General features: G+C 36.8%; 1 protein-coding gene across 1 annotated transcript; it reads left to right on the top strand.

Moving 5' to 3' along the window:
* The first annotated feature begins 1377 nt into the window (after positions 1-1377).
* Positions 1378-26454, top strand: ada (adenosine deaminase). The gene is made up of 11 exons (XM_046869246.1): positions 1378-1526; positions 6862-6923; positions 9179-9301; positions 11898-12041; positions 12135-12250; positions 13466-13590; positions 17041-17112; positions 19634-19735; positions 20913-20980; positions 22223-22352; positions 24077-26454. Exons 1-11 carry the CDS (start codon positions 1476-1478, stop codon positions 24179-24181), a joined length of 1098 nt encoding a protein of 365 aa, XP_046725202.1. The 5' UTR covers positions 1378-1475; the 3' UTR covers positions 24182-26454.

The following is a 26454-nucleotide window of genomic DNA, read 5'->3' as shown; positions in this document are numbered from 1 at the left end:
GCTAGAGTGTTTGAGATTGGATATACTGTATACATAAATCATGAAGGTTAGCCTATTATCAACAAAAGACAAGCAGGGAGGTTTTCATGATTTTTTAATGTCCCAATGTCAATAAATACCATCATTCACGCTTGCAAATGACCATGTATGCTCAATGTATTGTAATATTTAAATGTAATTTTTCAAAAATAAATACTAATATTTAACGAAGGTGCAAGCACTGGTACTATTACATTTCAAGTCAAATCAAGTTCAGTAGACTTTTATTGTCATTGCACATTTATACAATACAGTACACACTGAAATAAAACAATGTTTTCCCCAGGACCGAGGTGTTACATAAGGCAACATAAATGAACCAAAAGTATCACAAAACTACACAGAACTAGCGATACGTTATCAAGTAAGATGGTGGACACAGTGACATTGCAGCACTGACCCATGCAGAAGACTTGTGATAGTGCAAATGAATAGTCCATATAATAGTAAATACTGTCCATGTTAAGACTGGAATTGGAATTTTAGCAGCGTTTTGTGCCAAACTACAGTATATTTTATGACATTTGTCAACTGCAAATGAAAATGCAAGTGCAATACAATAGTTGTTATATTTAAAATTAGTTTTTAATGAGAGGTGGTAGCTTTGTGGTAAAGGAATTGAATGCTGGCTAAGAAGGTCACAAGTTCAAAGCTCAACAGCACCAAGCTGCTACTGCTGGGCCCTTGAGCAAGCACCTTAACCCTCAACTGCTCAGTTGTAAGTCGCTTTGGATAAGGAAACGTTTACATTTTTGCAGGTATTCAAAGTCTGCAGCCTAGTGAACCAGTGTGAATGTATTCATTGATAGAGACTTTAAAGCAATTTTGTAAGTCGCTCTGGAAAAGGGACTCTGCTAAATGCAATAAATGTAATGAAATACATGGTGTAAAAAATTATCCTGTTACATTACATGTCATTGTATAAGATTTTAATGTAACAGGCATAATAAGAGGGCCCTTCAACCTGTGTATGGGGTTTCGAAAGGGCATATTTTGAACCTGAAATAACTCAGAGGCACCGAATTTCCATTCTAATAAACAGACACAAGATGCCACCTGAAGGATGAAGGAATGGGTTTCTTTTTGAAGTCTGTCTCCTCTCAAGGTTACTTCCTCATGCCATCTCCTTGCCATTGGAATGCTCATTAGGGATAAACCTGCAAGAGATAAATTTAGAAATATATAAATGCATACTTTATAACCTGTTAATTTGTGTGTAAAGATGCTTTGAGAGAATGTTCATAGAAATAAAACTAAATTGAATTGAAGTGCAAAAACAGAATGCATAAAAATGGATTTCTGACATGTCTGGCAACCCAATCTTAAAACTGGTGGGTTACATAGGTTTTAGTCTCAGCGTGTGCAGCTGAGCAACTCGGCAACATCGTTTCGGTTTGGTCTAAAGAGTAAGCAAGTTGGTCGCTTGATTGAGAAACATGGCAGAAAATAGTGTGAACAGTGGAAAAGCTGCTTTTGACAAACCCAAGGTGAGTCCACGTGTTTTCACTTTTTTGTATCACAGCAGACGGTGTTTCCTTCTGTGCGGTTTGCATGCGAACGTTTGGTTGAGTTTGTGGCACCTGAGCCAACACTTTACAGAGCATTGCTACTGATATTACTTCTTTTTCTTTATACTTATTAACTGCTTCTATATTAGTAATAATATTATTAGTAGTGGCAGCAGTAAAAAAAAAAAAAGATCCCTGAAATCATATCTAGACATGCACACTATATACTGCATACTACTAACCATACTATACAGTAGCAGCACACCTGCATCTAGTGTGCCTTCAAATGTTCAATCTAAAAGAACTCCAGCAAATTTATTTATTTATTTATTTTTCAATATCACCCATTTCAAATTTACAATTTTTAAAAATGCAAAAAAAGTAAAAGTGACCACCCCAGAGACAAGCTATACCGCAAGGAACGAATTGTGACGTCGAAATCCATGCTCAAGTCAGACTCGCATTTAAGTCCTTAAGCTCAAGCCAAGTCCTGAAAGCCCCCCCGGGTCCCCCCATTCTCCTGTCTATTATGGGGGATGGTGAGTGCCTTGATGAATTGCATTAAGCTGTGGGCGTGTAGTTTTTAGTAGCAGTATTTAATGTTAAACAGATTTGCAAGTCAGAGCAATTTATGATTCAAGATCAATTTAGAGGTCCAGATTATTAGTGCATATATATAATATATATACAATTACAACTTGATAAAAATAAACACACACACACACACACACACACACACACACACATTATATATATTTTTTTATTTTTATTTATTTTTTTATCAAGTTGTAATTGCTTTGTACATGATACAGAGAAGCAAGTGTTTAAGTAAGCCAGATTATACATTTATATATATATATATATATGTGTGTGTGTGTGTGTGTGTGTGTGTGTGTGTGTGTGTGTGTTTGTGTATATAGATATATACACATATGCACGCACACACACACAAAAACACACTTTAAAATAATAAGTAGTACAGATAGTAAGCACATAGTGAACACAGCTGTTAAACTACTGTGGCTGTAGCGGATAAATTCTCCACTGGAATGTGGGGTTTTTCAACGGCATTTATTGACTCATAATGTGGTTAAACTATGTTTGTGTGCTTGAAGTTTATATGATCATAAATGAAACTATGTGAAATGTTCTATATATTAACATGCATTTAAAAATACGTCATGGTTTGAATTCTCTGTTCTGACTGGCTGAAAGGTGTGCATACAAACCATTGAGTGTACATGTAGATCCGGTAAGTTTATTAAGCATTTTATAGTAAAGCGTTGCCTTATAAAGTGTCACGAACAGCTAAATGTTGAATAGTTTAAATCCTACACCACCAAGCTGCCTCTGCTGGGCCTTTATGCAATGTCCTTAACCCTCAACTGCTCAGTCGTAAGTCGCTCTGGATAAGGGTGTCTGTCAAATGGCGTAAAATTAATGTAAATGTAAATGGATGATTTTGGAGTGTCAAGTAACTGAAATGGTGAATATGGCGATTTTTATTAATAGGCAGAACGACGATGAATTTGAAGAATTGGGGAAATTTAAATTAAAAAATAATGTAACGATAAACAGCACAAGGAAATAACACCAACAGCTTCATTATTAATAGATACACAGTACACATGGATACACACACACACACACACACACTCTCTCTTTCTCTCTCTGTTTCTTTCTTTCTTTCTATGAAGTAGTTATTAGTAAAAAAAAAAATTTTTTATTTAAACTCCTTCATATAAAAGTAATCATGCCACACTGTTTATATTTGTGTGGTTCTCAGCGGACAGAATTCTCCATTTATATATAAAATAAACAATAATAATGTGCTGTTCTTTGTATCCGTTCAGTCAGCTTTTCACTGCAAACATCAGTTACATCTCCAGCTTGTCAATGCTGGCAAATGACCACGTGACCATGTCTTTTTAACGTGCCCATCCACCCTGTTTTAGGCAGCCTTGAATTATCCTATGCACACACACATATATTTAATACTTAATCTGCACTTTATATAGAGACTTGGCATTTTTGGTGATGTCCTTTTCTAGAGCAACTTCGATTAGATAGCATTTAAGGGGTTAAGAACCTTCCGGTCTTACACCTTAAACACTGAGCTACTACTTCCCTGAGACATGCCTAATGCCTATATCAATCCAGTTGCAAGTCTTATGATCAAGAAGCTCGCATTTCACCACCCTTTCCTCAGAGTGCTGATTGAAAGTCATGCCCTTTGGAGCCATTTAACTTACTCAGCATGCAGCAAGCAAAGATATTGTGACCTGATACAATAGTTTTGCTGATAAGAGCTTTACGATGTCCTGTTTTACAAACGTGACCTTTTGCGCTCCTTTCATCATGCTATCGTGACCGTGTATCTGTGAGGAGAAGTCACTGCAGTCGTGCTATTAATTAGTCTTGACTGGGGAATTAAAGCAACTCCTTCTGTTACTCTTCTCATATCATACCCATACCTCGCCAAGCAGCTGGTGAAAATATGAAGCTGGTGTCTTTCACAGATAACAAATACAGGTTCGTGTTCGCCACCCACGTAGGATTATTTTCTGTCTGATGCCTCAAAGTGGCATAATTTGAAATGTTTTGAAGTCAGACATCGAGATCACTTCATCGTCAGTGATTCAAATGGTGTGTGAAATATACTCTGCTTCATTCATAACATGGTATTCGAAGGAAGGATTTGGCAATAGGCTGCCCAAAGACCTCTTTCTTTGGAGGCCCCACCGCTCAACTTATATTACTAAAGGAATCTGCTGATAATCTCTTGTTGCCAGATACCACGGCACACCTTCACTGGTCATGTCCTGGAGTCCATTCTAAGACTGAGCTGTTTTGGTAGCAGGAGGGCCTACACAACATCATGTTGGTCATGATGGTTTCAGTGTTCTGGCTGAACAGTGCAAATGAGGATGTAATGAAAGCAAATCTGGTGCATTTTGTTCTCTATTTTGAGCTTGGTAGAGCTAAAGGAAGTCACAAATGAAGCTGCCACTCTGTCTTTAAATGTTTAATAGATGGTCCCATATTGTTATTTTTAATGCCATCTTCAGATTATTGTTCAATAATAATAGTTTTATTGTTGAGCATTTGATCGATATGAATTTTAGCTCAATGGTCTAATATAATACCAGAATTAAATTTACATAGTATACATCCTTATCCATACATTTTTTCATATATTAATTACAACTCCCTGGTGGTCTAGAATGCGGGTTCTCAAAGCTGCGGCCCGGGTTCGATTCCCGGTCAAAGAACCGACCCCAGCCATTAGTTGCACAAGCCCAGATAAATGGGGGAGGGTTGTGTTAGGAAGGGCATCCAGCATAAAACGTGCCGAATGCTCATGAAGGAGACCTCTAATAGGAGAAGTCGAAAGAAAGTTTTTATATATTAATTACAACCTTTGCTTTACACAGTCACGATTACATTTGATGCATTTCCCAGCCACTGTATCACATATTTGCTCAACATATTCCCTCTGATTCCTGACATTTCTGACACTTTGAATAGAAGACATCAGAAACGCATAAGCGGTAACTAGAACTAAACTGAACTAGGAACTCTCAGGCTGTTTTATTCATTGAAGGAGACTTCAGAGCACTTTTGTACAACGGTCTAAATAAGGGCGTCTGTCGTAAATGTGTTTTAAACACTTGCAAACCGAAATAAGAATTGCAAAGTAAGGGATTTTTCCGTTTCCAGCTCTTCAATATAAACACGTTGTGGCACATTAAACAGAGATCCATAATAAACGATGCTTTGTGTGTGAATTGCTGCAGGAAAACTTGGAAAAAACAGATGTGCTTTGCACAACATGCATTCACTTTTCATCATCACCTCCATGATGGAGATATTTACACCGTGGACAGCTGGGTTTATATGTCATGTTTACAGAATACAGTGGAAAAATGCACTCTCAAAGGTCTGATCAGGAATGTTTTGTTAAAAAAATCCATATTGCATAATCTTTCTAAAAATACATATTTAATACAATTAGCTGGAAAAACTATTCTTCGCTGCAAGTAAGCATCACATGACAAAATGCTTGGTCTTCTGTTTTCGGTTCTGTTTCTCTAATTTTTTTTTAACCACGTTTGATTTCATTTCATTTATTTTTCACCACACGTGGAAAAGCGAATACAACTTTGAAGTGATTGGAAACTTTAATTCTTGAACTTCAGCATTTACAGTTCAGTGAAAAGTCAAATTTCTTTACATGTATATAGAGAAACTATTCCTACAATATTTTAATAATTGTTTTTTGGTCCATATAACGATTAGATTAAAACAGCAGCACACATGCTGCTATATTGAATGACATCATGACTTAGATATTAAAATAAATAAAATTAAACAAAAAAAAAATTTTGAGTCACCAATTTATTTCCATATTTGTATTCGCCAATTTTAATAATCTATATGTATTTGTTTACATCTCTTACATTGTTTACTTGCACTTTATATGGCGAGGACACTTACTAGTCTGTAGCTCTGTGTTTTCTGTTATGTAGCTTTATTTTGTTTAATGTAGCACCAGGGTTCTGGAGGAACGTTGTTTCATATCACTGTGTACTGCGTCAGCTATGGTTGAAATGACAATAAAAGCTTCTTGACGTCTTCTTCTTTTCTCTCTATTTCCAAACCACAACATTCGCTGTGGAACTACCATTTCAGTTGACTTTATAACGTGAGTGGAAATGCTTTGACTGTGCATATACAGCAAGTACAGATGTTTGATTAGCTGCACTTGATATCACAAAGAGAAACTGAATCTCTGTAATACATGTGACTGTAGGAACAATTGTTTTGTTGTAATAGGAACCTAAAAGAGAGGAGCCCTGATGGCTAAACACAAATGGGATGTGTAGAATCTATGTAAAACAATATACAATGGCTTAAATCAACAATGTATACTTTTGAGGGTGAGAATGAATGAAATCGAGTGATTCTAAATGACTTTCAATAATAATGATTTTAATGAAAGAGCAAAAATAATAATTAAAACAACAATTTTTCAAATACGAAATCTAGTTGGATCTGTTTCCTAAAATAGTTATATCATTTATAACACTGGAACACTGAGCAGGCAGTAACTAAGGATAAAAAAAGAAGTGCATAAAAAAATCTCTCTCAGTTCTTTCTTTTTTTTCTTGCATCCTGATGCATTTTCTTTCATTTGCTTATTGTATTACTGTTAATTTAAATACTACTTTTAGCTTTTCTTTGCTTTGTTTGGCAGACTAAAATTGTCAACAATCTAAGTATAATAGTTTGTATTATGTTTATGGACCTACAGGTTGAACTGCACGTGCATCTTGATGGCGCCATCCGGGTCGAGACCATACTTGATGTGGCCAAGTAAGAGCAAATCTTATTGCTGTTAATACTGTTTTATTTTAGGTAAAAAAAAAACAAGCATGGTTTTTAACCAGATCATTTGAATGATTGATAATAATGCTTCTTTCAATTTGTTTTTATTCAGTATTGGTTTGAAATAAACACAGATTTTTGGGAAAACAAAACTACAAAACCAGCCCACTGTACTTTCACAGCTGTGCCTGATCACATCTACTGACATGGAACGTTCACAAACAGATTAGTAATAAATAATTGATTACACAACAGGAATGTGGTTTTCCAAAAAAGCTTAAATTCAGATGCTGTTTTGTGAAAATACGTGTGAGAGAGGAAAAAAAATGTTCCACAAACAGTCATTATCAGTTGAGTCCAAACGGCAAAGATATTCAATTTCAGTTTTTCCACTACTTGATATGTGCTAGTGTGCATTCCTTTGTCTTTGTTCTTATCAGAGGTTATAAAAAATGAGAAAGATTCCAGTAATTGATGTAATATCATTAAGAATCTTCTCATTGGCCAATTGCAATAACACTGGTCTACAAAGCTTAGGAAAGTATGGACCTTCAAGATAAAAATGTGCTAATTCTTTCTTATTTTGATTAGATGAATTAGAAAACAAGATATTTCACAATAAGGGTGTATACTTATCTATACACAGGTGAGTATATTCATCTGATGACCATGATGTCTCTTAACTTCTCAACAAAGCACGGTAGAACAATGAAAATTATACTAAATAAAAATGTATACATTTATCTTTTTCTTTATCTATTTAAAACTAAAGATTACCTAACTGTGATTTATTGGTCTTTCACTGCAGAGTACATTTTTCAAGACCAGTCATGTGATATTTTCCCTCAGAAGCAAAGATGCCTCGGAACTGTGTAAAGAACGCAGATAACTTCTGTGATAACATTTGTGGCAAGGTTGCATTTGCATCTCAAAAGTGCAGTTTAAGGGTAGTGGTAAAAAAAAAAAAAAAGGCATACCACTTATATTTTGGATGCAAAATAGGTGATCAGGACAAGAGTTGGGCCCCTCATGGTGCATTACATGTGCAACTTATCTGTGTCATTGGCTAAACCAGAAGAAGTCCATACCGAATATAGATGGAACCTTCTCGTTTAATCTGGTGCTGGTGCTTGTATTCCATATTTATCTGATATTCACATTATACATTATTTCGTAAGCTTTACAACTGTATAATTTGGAGGTTGTATCTTAAAAGTCTGGGAAGCTACACAGCAATGGATCCAACCCACCCACAATGGAAAAAAAAGCATGAAAATGTTACATAAACAATAAAATGGAAAGTTATGGTATGGTAAATAACATATATAATATGTTACTTCCGATACTTCTCATTGTAGACTGGGGTAATTAGGAGTTAATTCGATTGTAAGTAAGAGTTAACCTATGGCTATATTTAAGGGTCAGTCCCTTTTTGCTCAGTGATGCCATGAAAATATATATATAAAAAAAGAAAAAACATTTAGAGTAACGTCCAAACAATTGAACGGACCACAGACATCTGTACAAACATTTGTATACAACTGTTAAAACTGCATTCTGCATTACACAGGGATGAGGCTTACATAAACACCCAGATGTAAACACATGTTGGTCCAGAATTGAGTTGATCACTACAGTATATACACAATCATAAAACAGAGTCACTTCTATATTTTACCTTCATTTTTCTTTCACCAGATTACCAAATTCTGGAGTTTTATAGACTTCAGTGTTAGGTTTTTATAGAGTATGTGAAATCTGAAATTCGGTCCTGTTTGACTGTGTCAAAAGCAGAGATATGCCATCCTAAGGTAACCTTGAATGAGCAACAACCATTATGTGTGTCAGTCATGGAAATTATTTAGAAAAATTAGTGAGTCTTGAATGACACTGGGTTTTGAAAACCATTCTTGCACCCAGTGCCTTTCTGATTCCTGTAAAAGCTGTCACATATGCATATTAACCAGTCACAGATATTGATATTGAATGGTCTGATCATTTGCCAAAGGTAACCATACACAGCTATCAAAAGAACAAATTTGGATACAGCTGTGTAAATGTGGCATGATCTTCATCAAAGCATTTCAAAGTTTGTGGCATTTCTAAGTAAAATATCCCATTGGCAAGGTTTACACACCAGTTCTATTAGGAAAATACGTTATGAGACCTCCATGAAAGCACTCAGCATGTTATTACTTATTGTTGTGTGTAATTATATCATTCTTCCTCCGGCTGTGTTTTAGGAGGCGAGGTATAACCCTCTGTGCAAACACTGTGCCTGAGTTGACCAAACTGATCACAGTGGCTAAGCCGGGAACACTCACCGAATTCTTAGTCAAGTTTAGTCTGTACATGCCTGCTATTGCGTAAGTATAACCTTATCTGATAGGTATCAGATTAATAATACATACAAATAGTGTTTTGAACATGTTTTGTTTTTAATGAAAGCATCTGCATTGAAGGTTAATATGCAGCTGGATAGTACCTTATTGTCAGGGCAGTGTGTAATATCTTTACTTGGGTAAGATCATGAAGGAAATTTTTGCGCAATGTGAAATATAGTTTATAAACCGGGTTTCCCAGTTTTCTATGCTTCCAAAACACTTGTTGGAGGCACACAATAAGTTTTTCCCTTCACTTGAACTAGGAGACCCAAACCTTTTCCAGCATGACAGTGATTCTGGGCACAATGCAAGCTCAATGAATTTGTGTCTTACATGGGTTGGAGTGGAAGATCTTGAATGGCCTGCTGTAGAGCGCCTAAATAATTATAGGCCTGCTTTCCTTTGGGAAACCTTCGCCTGACTTTGCTAATGCCCTAGTGGCTAAATAAGCACAAAACTCCACAAGCACAATCCAAAAATCATCTCAGAAGAGTGGAGGTTATTATAACAGCAAATGGGGACCAAATGTGGAATGAGATGTTCCAAAAAGCACATGCGAATCATAGTCAGATGGCCACAAACATTTGTCCTTTTAATGTATCAGCTGATCCTTGCAGTGTATTCAGCATGTACATACATGATATCAAACATGCACTGCATAAATGTTTTTCGCGGCAAAATGCCATACAGTCAGTGCAGATTGAAATAATACTCTGAACCATTGGTTTTGTACCATATTTTGCTCTCCACAATCTGCTGTGCATCTCTTTGAAATAACAATGCATTTCCCAGGCAAAGCCATTAAATTTCAAACACACAACACTTGGACTTGTTTTACTTGTGTTGGAAATTCATTTGTTTTTTTTTTTGTTTTTTTTGTTTGGGTCAAGTCAAGTAACACTGCAAGAATGTTTAAAGTGGAGCCATAAAAAGTCCAAGCATGGGAACACATTCTTCATTCCTTTTTATTTTAGGTCTGGCTATTAGAACAGGGCTGTGCAATTTGATCAGTGAAGAACTGGTTTTCCTTCCAATCAAGCAGAAGTCACACCTCAGTTCACCAGTTTAAACACCCAATCTTGACTTTTAGTAGACTATCGGGTGTGGCTTCTGATTGGTGGGAATCAAACCACTAAAACCAGTCATTTGATGGTAGAATTAGGCACCTCTGTACTGGAACCAATGCTTCAGAAGAGTGACATTTGTTCATCTGTTGTGCAGGCCTTGTGGCTTTCATGCGTTCACCTATGTGTGACATTTTTGGGTTAAGAGGCACTTCCTTTTCTGTAGTAAGAAAGTCTGTATAAAGTGCTAAAAAAAAGATCAGAGGTAAGCTAGTTTTGTGAGCTGTGAACATTCAGATTCCCCGAAGCAGTTATTTTACTAGTTTGAATTTTGTGAAAATACATTATATTGCCAAAGGTATTTAGTCCCCTGGTCATAAGTATGTTATGTGATTTCTGAGTATTGCATTCCACATTTAGTTCCAACTTGCTCTTATAATTCCCTCCACTCTTCTGGCAAGATTTTGGAATGTGTTTATTTGTGTTCACCAGCCACAAGGGTATTACGAAAGGCAGGTACTGATGTTTGTGAGGAGGCCTGAGGTGCAGTCAGCGTTCCAATTCATCCCAAAGGTGTTAAATAGGGATGAGATCAGAGCTCAATAGCAGGCCATTCAGGATTTTCCTTTCCAAAACATGTAAACCGGATCTTCAAGGAGCTCACTTTGTGCACAGGGGCATTGCCATGCTGGAACAGGTTTGGGTTTCCATGTTCGAGTTAATGCAAGATTTTATTATAGCGCATCTAAAGATGTCCTACACAATTGAATGCCTCTAGCTTTGAGGTAACAGTTTGGGAAGAAAAAAAAAACATATACTGTATAGCAGGAAAGGTCAGGTGACCCAATACTTTTGGCAATATAGTGTATCACATCTTACACTATCAAACAACAATAGTGCGATTGTACTAAAAAAGCAAACAGTAATCAAAGCATTTTTATATAGTGACATTTTGGACCCAATAAGACCAAATGTTCTGTTTATTTTTGCACCGCTAGACAAAGCAGAGTCTGAAAATGTTTGGCTCACTTTATAACATGCTGTCCAGCTTACAGTTTCTTCCTGTTCCTCTATTTTAAGTCAGAAGTAATATTCCAGAAAAATATTTCCTTGTTACGTTACACCAATTTTGTTAGCACTACTGTATTAATAGTTTTGAACTAAAACCAGCCAATCAAATTAGTGAAGGAAAACTAACAGTTGAAAAATGACAACTATGGCATGATATTGAAGAGCTAGAGATGGCTCTTAATAGTTTTAGGCCTCATCTGAAGCCGAATTAGCATAAATATGATTTGAAGAAACTCCTCCCACACAAGCTTAAAATGCCCCTGATGGTGGGACCATAGGTGTGTCTGCACAAGGAATGTGATCTAGTTCTGTTCCTTACTTATAGAATATAGTATGAACAAGCTTCAATATTTAATACTGCTGATTCGCTTTGTTACACTATATAGAGTTGGGTTTTTTGTTAATTTAATAAACTTTTAATTTGCCACATGTTTTGACTATAGAGGGAACAGAGAGGCCATCAAGAGAATTGCCTATGAGTTTGTGGAGACCAAAGCTAAAGAAGGAGTGATTTACATAGAGGCGAGGTACAGCCCTCACCTCATGGCCAACAGCAACGTGGACCCGATACAGTGGAACCAGGAAGAGTAAGGCATCCTTACCCTACTGAACACACACATTATATTCAAAAAATGTATTTTGATTGGGGCCTTGACCTTGTCCCTTGATTCCTTTGCCAGAGGTGATGTAACCCCAGATGATGTGGTGCATCTTGTGAACGAGGGCCTGAAGCAGGGAGAGAAGGACTTCAAGATCAAAGCTAGGTCCATTTTGTGCTGCATGCGGCACATGCCAAGTAACGTACCCCACTTTCACTCTCACTTTCACTTTAACTTCCTCTCTCCTGCTTCCTGCGTGCCCAATTGTGTCTCGGAGTGAAGAGAACCATAATTCGCTCCCAGTCTCTAGGAGGAATCTCTCAGCGCACTCTTAACTGTGTCCGCTTACTGGAGTCCAAAATCTGCCTGCTCTGCTTATTTGACCGAAGTCATGTTGATTTATCATCCTGCTGCTATCTACAGAGTGGCATTTCAAAAACGAGGAGGTGTGGAGAGGAAGTAAAGTCGCGTGGTGCTCAGCGTGATCTCAGCGTCTTTCCCAAACAATAAATCTTAATTTCTTTGCGTTCTCATTCCATCCAAGCTCGGATTATAAAAAACTAATCTTGAACGGTTTGTAATTTGCAAAGGGGGTGTACAAATATAGTTCTGCAGGAAAAAACTATATATATATTTTCTCTTTTATGAAAGCACATTGTCTTTGGAGCGTCTTCATATTTCTACATTTCGTTCTATAAGTTTGATTTGTACATTTAGATTTTACACTACAGTGTTGCTGATCATAATAATTACATAGCACCTGATAATAAAAGGCAATACAATGGGATGGGAAACATTTCCTAATCCGAGACTAATAATAAATGGATTTAAATAGGAATTGGCCAATTTCACAGAAGCCTTTTGATGTGGTAAAATTTTCAGTCTTCGGCGCTGAAAAAATACTACATGCAGCATGTTTTTAAGTTAGTAATGCTAGTTAGTGCTAGGTTAAGATTTACAGCAAAATAAAAACTGGTAAAAAAAAGGACAGTTCAGAGGCAGTTCACACAGACGTGTACCTCCAGTCGTTTTGTTTACTAATTCCCAGTAGTCATAATATATAACGTGACCGTGTGAGGTGTGTGTGTGTGCCTGTGTGTGAGAGATATAAATATCGGACACGCCTATGAATGTTGCATGTGAAATCCGAGTCAGTGCTCACACTACTGATGTTTGCATGAAATACACACAGTTCCTTCACCACTAATAATCCACTGTATGATCACAAAATGACTTTAGACCCTCTGTTTTAATGAACCGAAAGTCTAGAAGAACACTAGCTCTGGTCCAGCTGTTGCCTGCTTATGCACTGATAAATCATCTTTGTGTGTGTGTGTGTGTGTGTGTGTGTGTGTGTGTGTGTGTGTGTGTGTGTGTGTGTGTGTGTGTGTGTGTGTGGTTCCTCTGTGCAGAGTGGTCAATGGAAGTGGTGGAGTTGTGCAAGAAGTATCGAAACGATGGCGTAGTGGGCATAGATCTAGCAGGAGATGAATCTCTAAGCCACGAGGCCTGCCCTCTCCACTGCAAAGCCTACGAGGTACAAATTCCTCCTTTTGCTACGAATGAGAGTTTAAGGTTACATATAAATTACACAATGGAAATAATAAGAATAGTACTAATGAAAGTGATAATAAAAATTGCATTGCTATGGCAACACTACATAAAACAGGCATAGCAGATGTTCACAAGTCTGTACAAGTCAGACTGTACAAAATAATATCTATATTAACACACATGAACCATTGTAAAAGATTGCGTACCGTTTATTTCTTAATACTGTGTTGTTACCTGGTTGAGCGAACGGCTTGTTGTTTTTATGTGGTTGTGATAGTTTGTTCATGTGTCCCTTGTTTGTCCCAAGTAGGTTAAACTGCTCATTGATTAGAAGGTACCACAAATTATTTGGTTTTCCAAACTCTTTTCTCTCCAGGGGGGTGTAAGTTATTATTTTGTTCTAATTTGTGTTCAGTTACTGTTGCCCTTTCGACACTGCCTAAGATCTTTACATGTATCCTAGAAGACAAAATGCTTAATTTTTTTTTTTAATTTTACACCCCCCCAGCTATTATTTCCTGCTTGCAAAACAGGAAACGGGTGCACCTGTTGTTGATGGTTGCATTTGACTCTCTGTTACCCTAATCACAGGGGTGTGCAATACATACATACAGTATCCTGTGCGATAATATGGTAACTGTTGGATACAGTATAACAAACACCATCACCAATCACATTACCAAAAACATTGTACCAGTTCAAGCCTTTGAGAGAGATGTGTTTAAACAGCTTTTTAAATACGTTAAGGATACACATTGCCTGGGTGAAATTACTTTAATGCTTGTATAAGTCATGTTGCCAAACTCTTGCGCATGAGGTTCCAGGAGGTTTCGCATTTCGCTTGTTGCTTGTACAGCAGAGCCAGTGGTTTTTATTGTTCTTAACTGGATACTTCAGTTTTAAATAATAAATACCCTGTCCTTCAGTATAACATTCCTATAAATCCGTATCCTACTGACATTGTAAAAGGGAGTTTCTAAAACATGCAAAATATCGTCTGATTATCGGCAAAAATCCCAGAAAATATTGCAATATAATTAATTTTTTCATTATCGCACACCCTCTACCTAAGCATGAAAAAAATTTGATTTTGCAATCACTTAAAACGAGCAGTGCACGAGACTCCTGGACTACCATAGCAAATCCTTCATTCAGGTGACTAATTGTATTAAGAAGCAAGGGTATGCAAACTTTTGATCCGGTTCATGTGTGTAAAATTCAGTTATTGCGGAATATGTTTTGCATTTATGTAAACATCTGGCATGTGAAAAAGCGTATTTTAATGATGCAAGAGGTAAGTAAACTTATGATCTCAGTTATATGTAAAAATTTGCCACATAACAGTTGAATTCTCAATTCTGATTGCTCATATGAGAATGTTTATTAGGGGAGTGGTAGCTCAGTGGTTAAGGCTCTGGGTTAATGATCGAGAGGTCAGGGATTCAAGCCCCAGCATCACCAAGCTGCCACTTTTGGGCCCTTGAGCATGGCCCTTAACCCCCCATGTTCCAAGGGGCACTGTATAATGGCTGACCCTGTGCTCTGACCTCTGCTTCTTAACATTGCTGGGATATTGCTGCGAATAAAGAAATTTCACCGTGCTGTCAAGTAAATGTGACGTAAAAAACAGCTGCACCTTAAAAACAGCAGCATTTACAGCTGGCTCATATGCAATAGTGCCATAGTTCCATGGTAACAACTGATTCTCAGGGCCTGCTGAACCCAGTTTTCTGTAAGAAATGTTAGTTTGGATTTTGGACAGCATCTTCAGTAACCACTCCTCAGAGACCAAGTTCTCAGCTAACTTGTTTTGCAGATGTTTCACAACATTAAACGGAACTATAAACGGATCAAATCGTAGGACATGTTGTTCTTTGAATTGTAAGAATATATTTGAATAGGGTGTGAAATGGAATACAAATTTTAGGATGTGATCTCATTGGAAAAGAGCCCAAGTGGTATTGCTAAGCCTGGTATTGCTAAGTAATTTAATGCCTTATTGTGTTTGTACCTTACAGAATTAACATATGTTCATCCAGGGTCCATCAAGTTTCTTTACATTTGACCCCTGTGACTGCTGTTTCTATTTTGATAAGCAAGGAAAGATAGGAATTACCTGTTATTAGTGCTGTTATGAAATGCCTATGGTAGAATTGTGTAAGGTTCATTTGCTAGGAAAAGCATTTTAGCCGTTTATCACAATGCTTATCTGGAACTTGATGATTTATTCAAGGTCTCTTGTGACACTACATATCTCTTTTAGATTTTTACTCCTAACTATTAGGTGCAATATAGGATTTTAGTGACGTGGCTGGAGAGTCGGAGTTAAGCAAAACTCACAAAAAGACTGTCAAAAAATCTAAAACTCACAGGTAACACAAATCTGACAGTAGTTGTGTGATCTATTAGTAACCAGATGCACCGTTTCAAAGCTTTCTTTTTTATGGCAATTCATATAAAAGCATAGTTGGTTTCTTATATTTTTTTTAGACATTTTTTTCTTTCAAAAATTAAAGTGCGGCCTGTTAGATGGTTCAGCCATGTGCTATTGATATACTCAGGATAGAGGGGGTTGCCATTTGGAACCTTTTGTTATAGAAAGTAATGTGAGAAATATGTGCACAACTAAATAAGGAGAAAAGAATGTCAAAGGAGGAAAAACAAAAGGAAGTCCCAGGGGTACTTGTCTGGTATGATCGCTTGGAATAGCTCTGTTTATTTTTTAATTAATGTGAGGATTAAATCCCTTTAATACTTTTCTTATCATATTGGCAGCCAACATGCCTTAACACATTAAATATAAAATGCATGAGAGTATACTGCCTTTTAGAATCAGGGCATGCTGTTTTAGGAAATTAATCAGTTACTGGTTGGTGGGACTCCTTATTATTCTGACAGAGAATGTTTTTTTTCCGTTAGCAGGATCTACCAAAGTGGTTTACTCCTTTTATGCTCAAGCAGTTTTCCACTGCAAAAGCTTTTTTGTGTATCAAAGAACAACACTTTTATACCGCATAATCTGTTTACAGTTCCAGTTAATGTTTTGGAACATCTGGGTTAATACAAGAAAGTTTTTTTTCTACCTGTGGTAAAAACCGAAGTTTTTGACTAATACAATGTGCTGAAAGTGAAGACTGCCAAAAAAAAAGTTCAACATCTCACTATCGAACCCTTGAACACATTTTTATTTGTTAAATATCATCAGATAAATTTATTATTAGCACTTCATGATTATGTGGCACCTCCATGATACAAGGCCATGCATATTGAAACAAAAAACGCATCCGCATTGTAAAGTGCAGCTGCACAAATTTTACAGATACTGTAACAGAAAAAAAACGATATCTCCTGAGCAATCAGAATTGCAAATCAGTCATGAGCTTGGTGGTTTGAACGTGTGTAACAGTGTCTTGTAAACGTGTGTTGTTGACAGGAAGCCGAGAAATGTGGCATTCACAGAACGGTGCATGCGGGAGAAGTCGGCCTTCCTTCGGTCGTGAGAGAGGTGAGGCGTCGTTTCACGTTTCTTGCCTTGGACAATACGCACTACTGCCTGTGCTCACGCTGACGACTTAGAACGCAAACTCCCTGACCCTTGACTACTTTCTGTGTGAAAGACAGATAACACTTATCACGATGTGGAAGTTGTGCATGTGGTAAAAAGCCAGAACACACAGCCACTTCTTTGATGCAATACTTTTCCAGGACATTTTATTGTTCCAGAAAAATAACCTGAAGATTTTCAGCAGATCATAATTATTTATATATTTATAAATATTATTTTATTTCGAATTATATTGGCAGCACCTAATTTGAAGTGAAATGCTACGTAGATAGTATATAATAGTGAAGATCATTCTCAAAGTACTTTGATACGTAACTGCTGAAAACTAAATTTCACGATCCATATCAAGTGCAGGTATTTCCCGAGTTACGATGGTTCAATTTTAAGACGACGATGGCGATACGACAAAATTGTAAAGATTATTCACACGGTTTCACATGGCAAACGTAGCAGCATTTGCTCCACCGAAATTACCGTAATTTCCGGACTATTAAGCGCACCCAAATATAAGCCGCACCCACTGAATTTGACAAAGATTTTTATTTTAAACATAAATAAGCCGCAGTGTCAGTGCAGTTCAGTGTCTACACTGAAACTAATGAACTTTACACAGGCTTTAATGAAAGACAGTGTCTGTTACACGGCTTGTATCTAAACAGTAGCCTACCAAGAAAGTCATTGTTCACTGTCTTCCTCCTTCATTTCACAACAATTTCTCTCTAAAGATTATCTTTTGGCATCGTCGTGCGTTTAAAAATCACCATCAGTGAAGCTTTTCTCCCGATGCCGTGCAGCTCAGAACACAGGTGAAGTGTGTTTTTTCATGCCCGGTTGTTTTTAGCGTCAGAGGAACATCATCCATATTTATGATGTGGTGCGGCCCGATTCAGTGGGAGCGCATCTGATTTAATATGAAGAGTTTCATTGGTTCACCTGAACCCGTTCGGCAATTTCATTGGTTTAATGTTATGGGGCTCAGTGATTTGGCTTGAAGCTTGTGGGACCGGGAAAAACCCGAAAAAATCTATAAATTAGCCGCTTCATTGTTTAAGCCACGGGGTTCAAAGCATAGGAAAAAAGTAGCGGTTTATAGTCCGGAAAATACGGTACGTTAAAGCATTTGCAAGAATATTTTGTCTTCATGCTCGATGTTGAGTAGGTTTCACTAATAATAAACATACATTTGCATAAAATGTCCATGGCCATGTTGATTAGATCGGTTGACAGCCCTAGTAATTTGTTCAATTATTAACTATATTCAGTGTACTACCCCATACTGATCACCGTTCTTTAAGACTCCTGGGTAGGCTAGGCCATGTCCCGACCTACTAGATTTTCAAGTTATGATCGAGTCATCGGAGCACATCGACATCGTAAGTTAGGGACTATTGGAATAATACAAATATCTACTGGTGTAATGATATGATGTCACCCACCCGTAGTACAGAATTCCATTTAAATCAACACCACAGATTTGCTCAATTACACTTGTAGTGCATGTAAGATTTTTTTGTTGTGTCTGTACTGAGAACATGCTGGGGCACTCAATACAAGTTTGTGCGAAAGATGTCATTTCCGAGTACGCTTTTGTGCCGTCTAATACCTTTTGCGTACTGGATTGTTGTGTAGATGTTTAACCTGAGAGAAACCCTTACACGTATTGCACTTAGTGTCTACATAAGACTTTCTCTCAACTGTGTGAGCATAAAGCCTTTATTGTTGTACTGGAGGCTTTGTAGTTTCGAATTCACCTTGTATAGATAAATACATGCTTTTTTAAACAAAAGTTTTTTACTTGGAGGTTTGGTTGCGTGTTTTCCTCAGTATTGGGACATTCTTGCTTTTCTTATCTGTACTAGTCAGCCTTGATCAATGGATTAGGTTTCAAAAATCCTGCTGGTAAAAACAGATCATGTTTTGCAGAGGGCGTTAACAAAATACTCTAGATAGAGAGAAACCGCTGTGGTCGCTGTTTGATCATCTGTAAATAGCTTTGAAAAGCAACAGTTGATACATTTTGTGATTTTTACAGAAATAACCGGAAGTGAAGCAGACAAAGCGAAAGCTTCGCTATTCATACCCTTCCTAGTTTCACATCTACTTTGCTAATAGTTTATGCCAGTGAAATACAGCTCCATACTAAAAGTGTATTATTCCCATAGCTCCCACAGTTTTCTGTTTAAAAATGAGCTAAGCCGTGGCCCCACACCGAATGAAAAGGTCTACGTCATTTCATTTCTCGACAAATTAATCATCGGGACACACCAAGGCAAACACGCTCTGACCGAAGAGGAAACAGTGCAACAGCTCAACCCCTGCACTTACATTTCACAATGTTTCTGTCATTAAATACAATACGGATGTTTTTTGTTTTTTTTATATCCGTAACGATGAATCATCAAGTGAAATATCTTGGTGCTGCTTCATCCTTTTTTTACTAACACACGTATTCCATCTACAGGCTGTCGAGGTACTGAAAGCAGAGCGTATCGGACACGGTTATCACACAGTTGAAGATCAAGATCTGTACAAACAGCTGCTTGAACAGAATATGCATTTTGAGGTATTACAGAAAAAAGCCCTTGCTTTTGAGAAGGTTGATGTTTGTTGTTTAATTATTTATAAATGTACACCCGTTTTCAATTGTAAATGACTTTAAAATGCATTCAACAGGTTGAGCGATGTTTATTGCAGCATTCTTTTAGTCACAGATTAAATGATGGCTCACTTCACGTAATTAAGGATACAACAGAATAATTCTACACAAGATTTTTTTTTGTAAATGAGTTTTGCGTCCATATTTGTATCTATAATGTCTTATACGATGTACACCTAAAAAGGAAACAAATTTGTAATGCTCCAAAAACATTTTCTTAAACAAATCTGGTAGAAATTTGTAAATAGTGAAATTAGTGCATTTGCAGATTGTGTTTGAAGTTGTTCTTGTTTTTAGTGTGCAATGTTTTTAATTTTCAATGGTTTTTTTTTTATTTTTACAGAAAAAGTGCAATAGTCTCCAGGGTGAAGTTCTCTTTTGAAACTAGAAAAATTCAAATATCTAAAAGAGTTTTATAACATAATATTAAATGCAAAAATGTGTTATTTCATTGTGTAACTATTATTATTATTATTATTATTATTATTATTATTATTACTATTTTAAAATAGTAAAATATAGGAAAAAGTACTGCATATGCAGCTACGTGTTTTTATTCTGCTGTAGCATTTACATTTAATGGGAATTGATAATGGAGAAAAGAAAGGATGTGCCTCCCTCTGGTGGAGGCTTCAAACATCACTCTTTACATTTATTGCGTTTGGCAGACGTCTTTATTCAGAGCGACTTCCATTGATCTCATTAATACATCTGAGCAGCTGTGGGGTTAGGGGCCTTATTTAGGGGCCCAGGAGTGGCAGTTTGATGTGGCTGGGATTTGAATTCATGACCGTCTGAGCCAAAGTCCAATGATTTAACCACTAACCACCTCTCCCACTCTACTATCAAAATGCCTTATGAGAGCCTAGACAGGTTTCCAAACCTGGTACTGAAGTAACCCCCTGTCCTTGGATCCATTTTAGTAGATTCCCTTTCTCAGATACGTGTCAAGATGTGTTTCAGCAAATGTCCCCTATCAGGGTTGTGCACTAACAAAAAAAGCACTCACACAGTGAGTCTATAGAGTCACATGCATATGATTACATGCAGTATGATTTGACTCAACTTGTGTGTGCGGTTTCAGACATGCCCGATCTCCAGTAAGCTGACAGGGGCTTGTGATCCAGACTTCACTAAGCATCCAATCATCAGGTAAATCTGCCTTGTGTGACTCATGGAGTCTCAGCTCCATTGTATTTGTACAAAAGAACTGACTAATAAACTGTCTCTAATTCAAGCACTATGATATTCACCTGAGAGCAGAGGTGCTCAAAAATTTTCCTATGAAGGGCCAAAAATCAAACTTGATTTAGGGTCGTGGGTCGAAAGTAAATTTCCATTATACCAAAGTGTATTATATTGAAATGAAAGTTGCAATGGTTTCCCTCATTTACAAGTTCATAATATTTAGAAAGAAAGAAAGAAAGAAAGAGAAAGAATTGGCTTAGTTCAGGTTGTAATATCAGGGACCTCTAATGAGGGACATGAAACTCACTTACACATACTGCATTTGGCAGGTGTCCTTATCCAGAGCGACTTGCACTTATCTCATTCATAACTGAGCAGCTATGTGGTTAAGGGCCTTGCTTGAGCCCAGCCGTGTGTGACTGGGATTTGAACTCAGGACCTTCGAGCCCAAGTCCAATGCCTTAACCACTTAGCTGTTTTTCCAAATTTGGTTAATTCAGTTTTTACTTTTACTTTTCATTTCAATTTGCTGCTTTTTTTTTTTTTTTTGCAACCTAAAATTAATATAAAATGTTTAAAACATGTTATGGTTGGCCAAATCAAAAGCCACTAAGGACCACCTCTGGCCCAGGGGTCCTAGTTTGGGTGTCTCTAATCTTGAACAATGAACAAAAGCTTCCCTGATTGTTTGAAGGAAAATCTAAATTTTCCTTTTTTTTTTTTTTTTTTGTAAAGCCCTTTTCATGCCCTTAGATTTGCTCATTTAATATAACAAGTGCCAATAATTCTGAGGGCATTCTAGCAGCCATTTTCGAAATTTAAATTCTTGCAGATCATGAATACTGTGGCGACCCCTATTGGGAGAAGCCGAAAGAAAGTTTTAGTTAAGATAATTATAGAGAGTTAGTCTTCAAATTTCCAAGGTTGTTTAATTATTTATGTACATTAAAACAAATCTTTTTTTTTGTAAAAATAACCTCATGGTTTTTCATTTGCTAATGGCTTTTGCTGAAAAGAATGACTTGAAAATGAGATGTTATTGGTTGAAATGATTCACAGATCGTCTCAGTGTGTAGAAGTCTGGCACCCTGTGTCCATTTTAAACTATTTTGTTTTTTTTGTGTATTTCTCCATACTTCTCCATTTCAATGATTCCCAGAGAATCGCTTTGCACCACATGATGCATGTTTATCTTTTTGTATTCAGGTTCATGGAAGACAAAGCGAACTACTCCGTGAGCACAGATGACCCTCTGATTTTCCACTCCACCCTGGGCTCCGACTACCAGGTTTTAAAGGATTACATGGGCTTTACTGAGGAAGAATTCATGCGGCTGGTAAGAAGCTTTTTACAGCGAGAACTCTGAAAAACGTGGATTCGTTGTGGCCGAGACAATACGCACTAAACGGCTCGTGTATGAGAAAAAGATCAAGAATAAAGCATGATTCTGTACTGTTGAAAGAGACGATCCACAACAGAATGCTGTGGTGCGTCGCAAATCTCGGCCACTGCTCCTCCTTGAAGTCGATCATTTTCGAATGTTTCTACTTCCTGAAGTGTTTTTCCAGCAGTTTTCAAACATCTGAATTAAGGATGGGGCTAATACCAGAGGTGCTGTTATAGAAAAATTAAAAAAAATTCTAGAAAAAACAGTGAGGTAAAGTATTTGAGTAAATGTACTTCATTACTGTACTTGTAATTTTTTTTATTTATCAAAGTTATGAGTAACTTTTACTATTTACTAACTACATATATGATCCAATATATGTAATATGTATTAATTGACAATGACCTTTACCTGTCATGCTTTATCGGGTTTTACATTTTTTTATTTTTTCAAATTAAGCTTAATTTGCCAAGGCTTGTTTATTCAGCAGGAGAGGTGGTGTTGTTGTTGAAGAGGTTGTTGTGTTGATATTTGGTTAATGCAGTGTATGATTTGTATTTTAAAACCTCACAAATCAACTGCTTTTGGCTTTTCATGAACACATGTCTTGGAGTTGGGGACTACCGCATCTTTGAGCCTACGTTTAATATGAGTCAAATTTTCAATTGCTGTTCAAATCAGATTCTCATTGACTTTTACTCAAGTCATATTGGAATTTGTGACTTTGAACTAAATGTAATGAGTAGGTTTTAAGGTAAGGGATCTATACTTGTACACAAGTGTGTTTTTTGAGGTACTCTTTACATCTAGAGAAAAACACGACCAATTAGAGTCAAAAATTCAGCAGCACGGAGGTATAAATTAGTGGTATAACTTGAGCTGGAAAAATTGCGTTTTCATCTAAAAACAGTCCAGATTCACACTATCGATATCGTTTCCCAAAAGTTGCTAATCCACACTGAAACATCTAAAAACGTCCCTGTACCGAGCAACAGTAAAATGTAAGATGCTCCAACCTGCGCCATTTCCGCTCGGCGTTTATTTACTTTTCGGCTCTTTGAAACGTTGCAGCAATGTCGAGGAAAGGCCGATATTTTAGATTTAAAAAAAAATTTTAATAGACCCCCAGTGAGGTGGAGTGCTTGCTGCGAGTAACACATGAGTGTAAAGTTGCAAAAGCGAGCGAGAATATAGACTGGGAGACGTGATGAAATATTTTGGTGCATAGAATATTGGAAGAACAGTATCCTGCTAATGATACTGATTACACAAATACTCATAATAACAAAATTACAAAACTACTATACAATGTCTTCCACCACCTTGGCTGAATTGGTCACGTGACTGCGTCACACGACTAAAAATGTGTCAGTTTTCGAAAGCCTCCATTTTCACAGTCCACGCTGCTACAGGCTTCAGATTTATTCATTTCATTCAGATTCATCCACATTTTTGAGGAACCAAACGGAGAAAAACATGCGGTTTCAAACGGAAAACTTTAGTGTGCGTGAAATCGTATTAACACTAACATGTTAGTGTGGACATGGTCTGCTTCAAGCTTCAAATGTTTTTACACACAGTAATGATATAAGATAAATGAAGAAATGCAAAAAAGCAAATTGATTTATTCACAGTGTGGAACAAAATCTTACTGTTTAAGTTCTGTTTTGCAGAACATAAATGCAGCCAAGTCGTGCTTCCTGCCCGAGAAGGAGAAGAAGGACTTACTGAATCAGCTCTACGAGGCCTATGGCATGATCAACGACACCAGCTTCTAGGCGCAGTTCAACTAACCCAAAGCAGAGTCTTTCCAAACACTCCCGCAGGAATTCAATCCTTTTACTAAGCCCTCACTTCAATTACAGGGAGTACACCACCCTCTTTCTGCAATGAATGTGCCACATCGCACATTTTTCTTCCTATATAATAATATGTGAAATAGACGCATAAAGGCACGTATATAAATTGTGTAAGGATTAAATAGATCAAATACTAAAAATCCTTCAGCCTTTTTAGCTGCAGTGAGGACATTGTTAAACAAGCAAGGAGAGTTCATTTCATTAAAACGATCACAGGCAAAATAAATATATACAATAGAAAGGCAAGTTAAGGTATTAATTTGGATAAAATTTGGATGATTGCCCCAAGTGTTTGATTTCATGTCATTTTCATATTCTGATTAAATGCTGCCCAATCTAGGATTCACTAAACGTGAGCCAAAAGTACAACCAAATCAGTGTCAAAATCAGTTTTTTTTGCAATGACCAGCTTAGTCTCAGGATTTTAACAGTACTGGAAATCTGGACTACAATCCCTCTATCAGTGTTAAGCTTTCCAGACATTACTGACCCATTCTATGACAGCAGGCACAAAATACAAACAATAGGAACACTCTAGAAAATAGAAATTGAATTATTTGAACAAAAACAAGACATTACCCTGTATCCTAAAACAGGAAATTAGTGTGCAAATGTACAGAAGTTTAATAGTAAACAACATGGATTATTTGTACTCCACATTGTCGCGAACGCAAATCCAGGGTCCGAGCTGCAGCAGGTGCTTTCTAAAAACCACAATTAATACATTATCTAAATGTATTTTTTAAGCCTTTTTAATATTGTTTATATTGTGTGTGTTTGTGTGTGTGTGTAAGTCTGTTCCTTTTTTTTTTAACAAAAAAAACACCATTCAAACGCTGCATCATGAATCAGAAAAAAACGTGTAGAACATTTCCTTTATTTGAACGCACAGACACGGTGTGGGCCAGCCCAAGTTTACACCTTTTTATAATTTAATGGATTTTGCATAAAAAAGCTGCACTATTTATAAAGGTACACTTATTTATGCCTTTTATTTGAGAGGAAAATGGGAGATTTGGCCTCTTTGGTTGCTTTCTCTACAGGATTTATAGCTGATAATAGTCTTAATTACTACAAATTGATTTATTTTTTGAACCAGCATCTATAACTGAGTGACAGCTACGATTAATGCGTTTTTATATATAAAAAATGTCGATTTTTCCTGTAAGGCCTATTGTACCAGAAGTGTCTTTATCAACCAGCAGGCATGTCGGTGTCTAAGAAATGACATATAGGTTATGAGGTTCAATGTAACATTTATAAGCCATTTTGTCTGGAGACACTTGACATCTAGTGGGAATAAGATGCTTTATTGCCTAGTCAGTTATGGCCAAGATCATGCTTTAGGTACGGATGATGAAATGTATTGAACTATATACATGAAAAAAATAAAATACATGACAGCTGAATGCACTTGCATCATTATTGCATCATTAAATCATTATTTATGCTCCGAGATCTGTTGTCGCTTCGATTGTGGAGAAATGCTCTACAAAAACAGACCAAATCAGTGTTGTTTTTTTTTCTATTCATGCGTTCATTTTTGCTTACTAGTGTACGCATCATGAAAATGTCTTTTTTTTCTTTTTGTATTTCTTATTACCCAATCTTGACCCCAAGCCTTAAGCATTGTCCAAGAAACAACTTAATGCATTTCTCATATCTATACATGATGATGCTCACGCTGCTGTTGTTTTTCTGTAAGCTTCCAGCTGCTTTCCTGTGCAGTCATACGTATATGGGGGTTCTCAACCTTTTTGTATCCAGGGGCTTCTTTAAATGTCAAATATATTCCCTGCAGTGGAGATTTGATCTTTACATGTGTACGATGATATTTTATCTAGTGATTTTTATTAAGTAGAGATTTATATCATACGACGACTGAGCTCAAGAGCTTCACTTTGACATTGGTTATAGGATTGAAGTTGTTGAGACTGACTTCTCATGCAGAATTGTAAGACCTAAGTAATAAATATAATACGTTTTATGTTAGTGGTTTGTGATTTCCAGTACAGTAACCAAATTGAAAAATGATGGACTGCACTGTGAGAACTTCCAGTTGTGGTGTTGTACTACTTTATCTTAACAGAAGGGGGCAGTATATGACCTAGTTAATTATGTACCAACAATGTGTTCATATTATGTAATTTCCAATTTTTCTTTGGAATTAATAAAGCTATCTATCCATCTAA

The sequence above is a fragment of the Silurus meridionalis genome, chromosome 16 (assembly GCF_014805685.1).
Source record: "Silurus meridionalis isolate SWU-2019-XX chromosome 16, ASM1480568v1, whole genome shotgun sequence".
Lineage (NCBI taxonomy): Eukaryota > Metazoa > Chordata > Actinopteri > Siluriformes > Siluridae > Silurus > Silurus meridionalis.
This window is presented reverse-complemented; position numbering and strand designations above follow the sequence as displayed.